The following is a 12488-nucleotide window of genomic DNA, read 5'->3' as shown; positions in this document are numbered from 1 at the left end:
TTCCATTTTTAAATATCTTAATTTTAATTAAGTTTCAACATTCTAATGCCTATTACTATAAGCTTAAATGCATTTTCAATCCTTTTATTTTTACTATTTGGTGATTTTAGTGCTCTTACTTTTTTTTATTAATGATGTCCTCTTACTTTCAATTGTTCAATTTTAATCCCTGAAATTATCGTGTTGATTTTCAATACCGGAACACTCCATATGGTTATCCTCATGTCGGTATTTAGCAAATCTCTCTTAATTATAGAGATCAAAAGAATGTACTTCCCAATAAAGGGCCGCAATCCAACAAAACAAAAGATGCAAGCGACCAAAACAAAAGATTAACACAACTGTAGGGATAAAATACATGTTTAAGCTTGGACCAAAAAAAAAGACATGTTTAAGCCTAAAATTATTATAAAGTAAATCAATTACTAAGGTGATCATTGAATCATTTTTCTTACTTTAATTTTAAAAAATAATTATAACATAGAAATTCCATGCATAGATAAATATAGAGAAATTTCTGTGCATTGTATGAGCTACTCTCTAGTATCCATTACAACGCCTCTAGTTAAATTGCTATTGAAATGCTTTCAAATACCTTAAAAACGCTTTAAAAAGCTTTTTCAGTCCCCCTCTTCTTTTTTAAAAAAAAAATTATAGCTAAGAATGTGACTATTTTTATTAAGTATCTAACTAATTCAAATTTATCTCATACAGTGAATAACTAGTCTACTTTAAGTATTTAACTGGTTGCTGGAAAATTCAGTTAAAAGCCAAATTTCAGCTATCTTCATGACCTCAATTGAATTTGAGGATGAAAATTAAAGGACTTTGTCTCTGAGGAAGAGTCTTGCAATGTGTTTTGTATTCCGTTCCCTGGATCTATTCATATGTTTCCTTATTTAATTTGATAATATTTATGAAATTAATTAACGAAGTGATGATATAACAAAAATACATTAAAAATGTGTAAGATTGCAGAGTACAAACTGTCAACATTCACCTGAATTTAATTGTTTCCACTTCTCTCACATTCGACAAACGAACAATTAATTTCATGATCCATGATATTCTATTACACTTCACTCATGTGCTAAGCAACCTATGAAAAAGTCTAAAAAACCAACATTTTTTGTATCTTGGTTTGCAACACATTATTTTAAATTCACTCAGACCTTGCTATTAAAAACTTATTACTTAATTCAATATATTTTAAATTAACCGTATGGTTTTTCATATTATTAAATAATTTTTTTATTTTTTAAAATCACATCATTACTAATTATTAAATATTAATTATTAAATTTAGTGATATTAATATTAATTATTTACCAAAGATAATTCTAATAATATTAATTGAAATGTTTTAACACAATTATTTTTTTATTTTATAATTAAAAATTATTTGAATTTTTATTTAACCTATAATAACATTCAGACAATGTAAAATCATATTGTAAATAAACCCGTGTAACACACGGGTATTATATCTAGTTTTTATGTGTTTCATCATTTAAAAATAAAAATTCAAGGTAAATCAAATGAAAATTTAAGGTAAAGCTGTCCTAGCAGGCTAGCACACTTGTCAAATGAAAATATAAGACTCAAACCCTTAACCTTAAAACAAAAACTGAGCTTCTTAAATAAACTTGGATCATTAGATGTTGATTATAAAACAAGAAATTTTGACAATAGCAATTCCTATAACAAAATCGTAGTAGTACAGGAATGGCTGCAGAAAACTCAACTTCAAGTTGAGAAATGTATCCACTAAGCCCTTCAAGCAATGAGTTTATGAGGAGGCCACTTCTTCAGTCAAACATGTGGGGAAGTGGTCTGACAGCCATAAATGCATCCACCATCTGAAAGAATTATGGAAAAAGGGGTTTATTTTAAGTTGTGAACTACAAAAATAGTAAATGAATACAGGCTTCAAGCCTGTTCATGTTAAAGAGATGATGATGTAGGAAAAAGGTAAACCAAGCATACAAGCAGCTATGACTAAAATATAAAAAGAAAAATAGTTGTTTTATAGCAAGAAACAAATATCAACAAGTATTACCGAGCTATAGAATACATCACATAAATCCTTATTGCTTAATGTCATCGTCACCAGACTAGATTGTACCCATATGCTAGAATTACAGTGTTGATAATCAAACAAAAATATGGAAGAAGGAATCATCATTCATAACAATAGGTTTACACCAAGGGCAACTGTGTCCAACTGTCCATACCTATCTTAACATGGCATTGTACTTCCTATGCTTGGTGTAAAGGTAAGATTTACCTTGTGAACTGGTGCTCACTGGTTCTACTCATGGAGGTAAGGAGGTATTAATTCAAACCTCCCCTAGACCCCAGGACGTTTACTAGGAACATCTAAGAATCATTGTCAGCAATGCATGCCGTTTATGAATGATATGGTCCTACTTGATTAAGTTAACCTTGAAAGGGAGTAAACAAGGGAGAGAAGCTTTTGAACCAAAGGTTTTCTGTTAAGTAGGAGTAAGAAAGATCGTATGGCATGCAAGTTCAGTAAGATATGAATTAGGAATATTTAGGAGCATAACTTTGATTCCCATCATAGATCATACAAAAAGAAATTCATGAGGAATGTCACACACATCGCTTGAGCCCTTGGCTGGGCAGTTGGGTCTGAAACTTTGGCTTGGCTGGGTGGTTGGGTCCGAAACTTTGGCTGCGGATAGGTCTGCTGTGGACGAGTTAAACGATGGTGTTTTCAACTAGAAAGGTCGCATGAGAAGTATCCTAGTGGAGGTGGTGGCCAACAAAATGTGTCTAGACACACCAAAAGGGCTGACTCAGCGGATGAAAGCAGAAACTATAGTTGATACACAGGTATCAAAAATAAAGGTTTCATTAGTGGACATTGGGCCCACAAAATAAGGTTCAGCGTTGCCTCTCGTTAGGCAATAGATATCAACGTTTAGATAGGAGAGAGAAGAGAAATGAGAGAACATATAAATTAATCCTTGTGTCTCAAACTCCCAATTACTCAGGAGTCAGCAGAACTAAAATATATATAAAAAATAGTAATGCTTGTACATGATTCTACCTAAACAAATACAATTTTTTTTATATACTGTAATATAAAGTAATATGCATAATTAGTTTCCAGAACTTGATAAAACCCTGAAATAACTGTACACAAAGTAAATATATATTTGGCAGAGGCAGGAGGTGTTATATCAACAATTTCTGCTTTCCTTAATTTCACTACACCTAGGATAATCATTGCTTTCAGCAGCTTTTCAAATAATGTAACTAACAATTGGCATACACTTTAGTTTCCATGTGTTATTTTTTCGATTTTACAGTACAAGCATTTTTGACAAAAAACTTATTAGTGTTGAGTGCATACCTCTTCAGTCACAGCAGCCCGAGCCCTACAATGTCTTTCCACTAGTGCAGTCAAAACTTCGACTAGGCGCTGCTTCACCTCACCAGTGAGCATGCGCCCTGCTCCATACTCCTATGAGAGAATGATACAACTTGTCAGAAAAGAAATTAAACAAGTCTTATTACACTGCTTGTAAAACAAATTAGGACAAATATAGAAATCTGACCTTCTTTATGTGTTCAAGTTCATCATCATCTTCTAGGAAAAAGGAAAGGTATTTGATTGGTATATCTACCTGAGGAATGTTACAAAATGTCAAGATTCTTGAGCTAAAAGCCTATATAACTAACTGGACAAAAAGCGGAGCATGGAAGGGGTTTGATAATTTTTTATTTGATGGGTATATCTGTTTAATCTTTCTTCACTCTTTCCTTTAGGATTTCGATAACTAAATGTTGTATGTTCACACATTTCTTACATGTAAACAGCATACTTTTCATAAAATAAAGTGATAAGAACATCATTACCTCAAGATTTGCCCCTAATTGCCTATGTTTTTCTATAGAATCTTGCCCACCGGAGAACGCATACTTGTTTACCTGTAGATAGCCACACATATACATTTATGATGGACTTAGGTTGAAGTAAAAAAAACAAAGAATAAATGATCAGAGAAACAAAGAGCGGAGCACAAGGGGTAAAGGGCACAAATTATTAAGTGAGAGGCATGTCATCTATATCTTGCACATTAATTGCTTACTACTATAAGGAGGTCTGGGGATTGGTCACAAGTCAGAATGAATTTCAAGGGAAAGTGAGAGCACACCCATCTATATCTTGCACATACACATTACATAGACACCAAATATGATTCTTCATTCATTTACATCGGTAGCTCTTTTTAGTTGGTAACGAATCGGGATCCGAAGCGTAGAAACACTAGACACTAGTATCAACAATGAACATTGACAAACTAAGGTTCAGCGGCTAATTTTTATTACGATGAACAAATAGATCTGCAAGACTTAAATGTCAGAAACAGATAATAAATCAAAGCTTTTAAGAGTAATTTCAGAAACAAACCTTATTCTTTATATCTTTTGCAGAATCAGTAACATATATTGCAGAATTGGGATCACTGGCAGACATTTTTCCTGTTTCTCCCTGCAAGCATTTATATTTCAAAGAAGCTGTGAGCAAACAAGGAGAAAACACAGCAAGATAGGAAGACCTTTTTCAGAAAGAAAATTTCAAATGCTACATAGAATATCATTCTTTCGGGAAAGAGATTCATGGAACTCTAGATTAGACAATATGTGATAAATGTATAGTTACTCTCAGTAACAAGCTTTAGTGAAGGGTTTAGGGTGTAGGGTTTACGATGAGGTGGGAAAACTCAATTGTTCATGGCCGAACTCATTAACTCAATTGTTTACTGCATACTGCACCGTAAAAGGCAGCGTTGAAGAAAAGAAAAGAAATTTTACTAAATGAACAAATGTAACAGCTTTCATAAGTTGGCAACAAGCAACTTAACATTATTTTATCAGAACATGCACAGAGACATATAGCAATAGCATATATACAAGCAAATGCAAGGGCCGAACATATACAAGAATAGGTTCAATATTAGTTTCCCTTCATCAATTCTATAAATTAGCATTGTTTTGCAACATGAGAATACCTGTAATGCAGGGAAGAATGTTGATTCAATCAAGGCCGGTTTGTTATATTGTAGTTTAGGAGCAACATCTCGTGTCATTCTAAAATAAGGATCCTGAAAAAATCATAAAGGAATTCTATGACAAAACAATGGGTAAATTATAAAACACAAATGCATCATATACTACAGACAATACTAAGAATAAGAATGGTTTGTCCACATAAACGGTATTAGAAAAAAGGGCAAAAATATCAGGTTGCATATAAGTATAGAGCATGAATGATTTATTTCAAGAAAACGTAACCCATGAAAAGGACATACAGAAGCTCGAGACGATATATTTTCCCCTTTTTTTCTAAACTTGTTTAAGGCTGTTTGTGGAGGATACCTTATCTTTTATAGAAGTTTTCTTTTGTCTAAAGAATAACAAAAATGAGAGGAAGAGACAGAGTAGTGTGCTAGGTGCAATATAAAAGGTCATAATAAATTAATAAAGGTTATCTCATAATATAACCAATTATTGAAATTTTCAGAGGCTTTCATCACCACTGTAATTATTTTTACATAAGTCACTCATCCAAAGGTCTTTACTCTCTGGGATTCTGGATTTCCCAGGGGAACCTGAGAGACAAGCTGGTTCTGATTATGCAAAAATCTACGGGTAAACTATGTTCCAGTCAAGATAGGAATATTCAGACCATTCAAGTGCTTTCTATTAAAGTCTTATTTTGATATTTTCAGTTATTGTCATTCTCCTCACAGGAAGAAGTTTCTTCTTGACAACCCCATATGTGAAGAAGACATGTTGCGGATTCTAACTTCTAAGTCCCACACGTCCTTTCTCATGAGTCCGGCGCTATGTACAATCTTGATTTTCTCTTTTCCTTGCTTTTTTTGTTTTGAAAAATTTCACATCCTCCCCCATGTTGTACGTATATTTCTTTTCTTTACAATTAAAATCTTTTTTCTCCCAAGTTATACAACACAAAAGTAATCCCTTAAAACCCAAATCCAACTCCTAACATCCTACTACGTTTGTTTCTTACTTTCCGAACTTCCAAGAACCAAATATCTGCCAAGGATCACAGTAGAGGTTGATTCTCAAATTTCTGCCAATTTACATCAAAATAACCTTCTACTTTAATGTGCAAGTTGTCCTTATAAATAATCCCATGACTTGGAGCTCCTTTCGAATACCTCAAGATGTGCAACAATACATCCCAATGATAATCTTGTGGATATGACATGTATTAACTAACTACACCTGCTGGGAGAAAGAAATGTCTAGACCTGTGATAATAAGATAGTTAAGTTTGCCAACCAACTCTACATACATATGTAGATCACATAATAGTTGTCCATCATTTCGAGGGAGTTTCACATTTGGAAACGTTGGAGTATCACAAGCTCTAGTTCCCAGCATGCTATCCTCAAACGAAGAGATCAATAACACACTTTTGTAGAGATTTTCATCACGGTCAGAATGTAACTCATTCAACCAGATATGCCATCAGTTAATATATAGTAACTATTCAAGAAGGAACATATTTTTCACTACACCAGCAAATGAAATTTTCAGTGACAAAAAATGACTCAATCTGATCCTTATCTAACGATACAGTGAAGTTATATAACATGTAAGGCTAGGAGAAGAAATGAAAATATTTGGAATAGATATTTTTATGACTTTCCTTTCCTCTTGATATCTATACATATGAAGAGAATTTTGAACATAATTCAGACCCCAAAAATGATTAAGGAAGTTTACCGAAACAAAGGAATCACATATCACCATTGTCATAAAGGTTAAAGTTCAAATGAAATCAACCTGAAAACTTGCATTTAAAATAATCAAAGACTATACCTGGTCAATTGCACAAGGAATCAAACAACGGAGTTTTTCTTTGCCAGAAAATAGGTGAGGAAATGAACTCGGAAATGATGGAGCTGCCTGCATAGGCAAATGAAGCACAAACAATCATTTCCAAGTAATGACTTCATAATATATATCATTAATAAATGAATAGGATCAGAAAAAGCAACTAATACAATGCATTACACACACACAAACAGACACAAATATACGCATATACTCCGTAGATTTGAACCCATTCAGACTAATTGACAAGTTACACTATATCAACACCACAAAATAACTTAATAAGGACAAACTTTTTACAAACCCACCATTGGATGTACTTCACATAATGTAGTAGATGTAGATCTATCTCATGACCATAAACTTCAATGGTGACTAGAAGTTACTTTATACTATTTTATTATCCCATAAGGCCATAAGTTAGATATGCAATATAATTTCTAAAATATAAGAATTGCTTACTACTTTATTTTGACTTACCAATAACCAAATTACTAGAACTGAGAATAAATTATGAACTTGATAATATGTCACAATTAAATGGTTGAATAGTAAATTCACATTTTGTATGAATTTATTGAACAGTGGTTTTAATGAATCGTAACCCATTTATAACTTCAAGCATACATAAATACATACACTCAGACACATACACCATATAATTATATAGTACAGTCTAGTCTTATCTACAATTCTACATGTATTTTAATGTCAAAGATGATGATGGAAACTTCAGATAGTGATGGCAATAACAACTGCACAGCTTAATCAGACGAATGATACAATTAACCAGTAAAGAAAGCTGCCTAAAGAGAACTTGCAGCTAAATACAACATTTTAGAACAATATAATATCATCATAATATATTGGCAAAAAAGAATATGAAGTGCCTTAGGAAAAAACACTAAAAGAGTAAGTCTACAGCAACAATAAAGCCAAAAGTTAATATAGTGGAAATATACACTGACACGCACATTCTAGGTGGGGAGGAAATGGACCTTACCTGCACAGGTGGAAAACTAACTTTTCCAATATGATCTTCCCCAGTGAAACCAAAAATACCAACAGCCTGGTTATAAGTCACACGCTTTGCAATCTCCATCATGTTCTTGTAGAAGGCACTGGAATAGCAGAAGATTTTACTTGTATATAGAAGAAGTTTGGATAAAACAGAACATGAAATGGGAAATTTCTTAACAATAATTGAACAGAAACATCAATGAAGTTTGGATTACTCAGTTTTTTTCCCCAATTATGTAGGGTGTAATATAAGCCCAAAGCCCAAAATTAATTTTAACAATTCCTCCTGATTTTTAAGTATGGGGCCGAGAAACATTAATAACGGCCACTAGAAGTTTTCGTGGGAAAGAAAGAACATCATCTTGTAAAGAAATACTGTAAAATGTTCTGGAATCTGGAAGACTCAAAAGAGAAAAGCGCCCTGAGATTCAAGTAATTTTTGTAAACCAAATATATTTACCACAGTGGAGAATATTGCTTGAGCTTAACCACGAAATGCATAGGCTTCAAGATATTTGTTTTTATTTTAGCTGGTTATTAAACAAAGAAAGTACGAAGGAAAATCAATCATGAAGAAAGCATGAAACTGTATGCCAAAGTTCAGTTGCATTAGTTGGTCCCACACCCAGAAAAAGAGGAAGGTAATTTTAGGCAGTTGACAACCTAGGCAAAACAACTTTTGTGAATATTCATGACATAGGTCAATTGATGTGATCGTATAGGTAGCATGAAACTTTTTTCTTTCACCATTTCAATATTTAAGGTGCTTTTAGAATGTAGGATTTAAATTTAGCTCCTTATTAACATCTAATTTCTAGTGATGTATAAATGAACATTCTTTAAAAAATTCTGAAACCCTAACTAATCCAATATTTTACAAAATCGCAAGACATGGTAGGAAAGCATACTTGAAAAATATACTTTTAACGAAAACCTGCATTTATAATTCACTTACCTACCGACATAACTGAAATCAGAGAAGATAAATGTCTTTGAAATGTCAAAACCACAAGCAATGATGTCCTTTGCGTTCTCCCGTGCAAGTCTTTGGCTCTCCTCGATAGTAAGATTTTTCCACAAGAACTTCTCATCATCAGTGAGCTGTATAACCAGAGGAACCTTAAAGGTATCTTGCAAATACCTACACGCCATTTTCTAACATGTCAAGCCGTTAACAAACATCCCAATCAATCATAACAATTCAGAACTTAGCTTTATTTCCATGGTTCACCTATAGTTGAGGTATCTAATAATGATCAACCATTACTACAAAACTCCTTTAACCTATCATTTACGCATGCTACATTTAATGCTAAAGACTAATCTCAATACTGTGCAATCTGTACCAAAATAGCTATCACAATAGAACTACACTTGAATGGGAAATAATAACTGAGGTGGTAGACATGACATGGAAAAGCGGTTCCTCTTGTTCCAAATTGCACTTACAAATGCATCATCATAAAAGCTAGTAATACATCAGAATTCACATCCTTAATAATGCAGAAACACATCATTGAATTAAATCATAGTACAAAACTTTAACACTCACGGCAGAACAAATTTAGTGCCGGTTTGGTTTACACTATTAAAAAGAATGATTTGATGATTATACAACAAAGTTCTTTCTTTTACTTCTGTTTTACATAGCTTTTTTTGTAGAACACGAACTATTTGTGTTTAGATTTATTTAAAAAAATATTGAAAAGTTATTTAGAGCTGTTTTAATGCGATAAATTTCAAAAGAACTTGCAGATCATTTTTAAAAATGCACTCTCGAACTTTTTTCCAGCTGCGCAGAGTATCCTCTCACCTATCAATTGAGAGAGGTGAGAGACTAATCTCCCAGGGTACTGTCAGGCACCAAAGTGGGGACCCTCCCAACCAGGTTTTTTTTTCCATACTCATGGATATAGGTATCGAACCCAAGACCACATGGCTATGTTTGGATTGACGGAACATAATGGAGCAGAGCGAAATGGAATATAATGGAACCGAAGGGAGCGGGGTGGAATGAAATGAAAACCACATTCCATTGTTTGGGTATTATATGATGGAACGGAACAAAGTTACCATCAATCCAAACATAGCCTAAGAGACCCGAGCCCCTTCCACTTATACCAACACATAGTTCCTAGCACTCTTGAACTAATAACTGGATAAATGACACACCAGATTCAAAAATTTCCATCAATTTTGTGATTTTCTAAAAAATCAAAATACACTCACTTGGTGAACATGAATGGAATCAAATGTCCCAAATGCAAAGCTTCGGAAGACGGTCCTCGACCGGTATACAAGTAAAACCTATCACCCTTTTCATAAGCGTCCAAAATATCTGTAAAATCACTGCAATACAAAAACGAAACAGACACTGAATTGCAAGTTCAAACACACACACACACACACGAAGATGAAGAGTGGAAAAATTGGGTACCGGTGAGCGAAGAAAACGCCGCGGCGGAGGAATACGTGAGCAGGCTGAGAGGTGAGTCGCTCGAAGCGTTGGATGAGGGATTGGTCGAGCCTTTGGCATCCGAAACGGTCGATGAGCTTGTCGTAATCGATCTTGCCACCGTCCTTGGCTGAAACCTCCCATGGATTCACCACTTGCTCCTCTTCTTCCTTCTTCGTCTCTGATGGCGCCGCCATTTCTACACGAGCGTCGGCGTTTGCCGGCGGAAGTTGCTGCCGGCAAGTGTGTGTGTGTGAGAGAGTGATAGAGAGTAACTGTGGCGTAGGGCTTTGAGTTTACTTTACACTATCTATATATATTTTTATGGTCCTCGAAAATGGGCAAGTTTCGATTTTAATCTCTTGTCGGTGTAAAGTTTGAAAAAACATTCATTCATTTTAAGAAATAATTCATTTTTAGTCCTGGTTGAAGCCTGAGCTCCGATAACTTTCATAGTCGGTCTTAGGTCGTACGTCCACGTGTATAAATGGAGCTGGCGTGGTAAACATGTGTAATTGTAATTTAAAATTCATCAATGTTTTTCAATATTTATCAAGAAATTCCAAAGAAAGAATGACATTCTTCATCTCCAACCCTAACCCCTTTCGAGAAAACTCATGAAAAACCCAAAAGCATAAAACCTCACCCACAGTCTCTTAAGCAATTACTCGATGAAAGGACTCTGTTCTTTAATACAGGTTCCCAAGACATTCCAAAATGTTTTATTAATTTCTATTGAGAGGTTGAAGATGAAGTCGGTATTCGAAACTAGGGGAACAATGAAAATGGATAAGTAAAAGGTTGAAAGTAAAGGCTGAAATGCGATAAAAAACTGTAATGAAGTATAGTGCTTGAAATGTAAAGGCAGATAAGTAAATGGTAATACGGAAAATTTGTAGATTGTATTAATTATTTTAGTTGATTGTTTTATAAATGACCATCCCCTATTTATATGGAGTAATTTGGGTAACTTCAACCATTGATGAAAAGTCAACCATTAACATACGTCTTGCTTCTTGCACATCATCATAAATTGTGGGTGTTAGTGTCTTCTCTCTCCTAGTTAGGTTGGAAGATTATTCTAAACCGATAGATCTTCCTTGTATCGGATTGTTCAATAGTGGGAAAACCACTCTTTTCCAATTCTTAAGGAATTAAACTCGTTGCTATTCTGCATGTGAAGATATTTTGGAAGCTTTGAAAAACCTTTTCATATTTGGCCAAACCTTTGAATATTTTCATACGGTTTGTCAAAGTACATGACTGTTCTCTTTCACCCGTTTTAGCTTTGTACTAACGACTATTCTCTTGGCCTCAACTGCCTTTGTAATGACTAGTTTGCGTGATGGGGTTACCTTGTCTTTTCAACTACAAAAAAAAATCTATTGGATACTTATTTATCAAAAATGTCAACGTTGCAGTTGAAATGCAGTTCTTAATCCAATTGATTCATCTTCCACCAAACTCCATCTCCCTCATCTTATGGAATAGTAAACCTCGATCATTTCCCTTTGTCGCAAGCATTATCAAAGTCTAGTTTCAATACCAAACTCATTCCCCCTTCTCTTTATGGTTTCCACAACCTTATTGGCGATAAGGTTGCAATCTGCTATCTAATGACCTTTAGTGAAAGCAAATAGATTCGCAGATAACAAACTCAAAAGCACATATCTCAACCTATTTGCTAGCACCTTGGAGACTAGTTTATAATGCTGCTTATAAGACTTATATGCATATAATTAGATATAGAAGGTTGAATATTCCCCTTTGAAATATAAAAGTAGGTTGAATACTTCCCTTGCAGGTTTGATATGAACGATAAAACCCTAAACCAAACACGATCCACATTTCACAATAAAGAAAAGAGTAGTAAGAGCATTACCTCGTGCAGTTTGCTCGGATTGGTGGTGTTTGTTGCGGCACCGAAAGTCAACATTTTGATGAAACCCAGAACAGCGAGAGAGGAAGAGAGAGAGGAACAGTCACACCAATCACAATCTGGAATAGAAATTCCATGTGTTTGTAGATCAGTATGAAGCAGCTAAAAACCTAAACCTAAACCAAAAAACAATTGATTGCTTTAGTATTGACAGTATGGTGCGGGGGGATT

At 34.2% G+C, this 12488-nt stretch overlaps 1 protein-coding gene across 1 annotated transcript; it reads right to left on the bottom strand.

The window, feature by feature from the left end:
* Positions 1-1609: 1609 nt before the first annotated feature.
* LOC130748316 (tryptophan--tRNA ligase, cytoplasmic) lies at positions 1610-10678 on the bottom strand. The gene is made up of 11 exons (XM_057601497.1): positions 10361-10678; positions 10153-10272; positions 8879-9064; positions 7907-8024; positions 6889-6975; positions 5046-5138; positions 4445-4525; positions 3889-3960; positions 3588-3656; positions 3383-3493; positions 1610-1859 (listed from the first exon to the last, which is right to left on the bottom strand). Exons 1-11 carry the CDS (start codon positions 10573-10575, stop codon positions 1809-1811), a joined length of 1203 nt encoding a protein of 400 aa, XP_057457480.1. The 5' UTR covers positions 10576-10678; the 3' UTR covers positions 1610-1808.
* Positions 10679-12488: the final 1810 nt, after the last annotated feature.

The sequence above is a fragment of the Lotus japonicus genome, chromosome 3 (assembly GCF_012489685.1).
Source record: "Lotus japonicus ecotype B-129 chromosome 3, LjGifu_v1.2".
Taxonomy (NCBI): Eukaryota; Viridiplantae; Streptophyta; class Magnoliopsida; order Fabales; family Fabaceae; genus Lotus; species Lotus japonicus.
The sequence above is the reverse complement of the archived record's forward strand: the minus strand, read 5'-3'. Positions and strand labels throughout refer to the sequence as shown.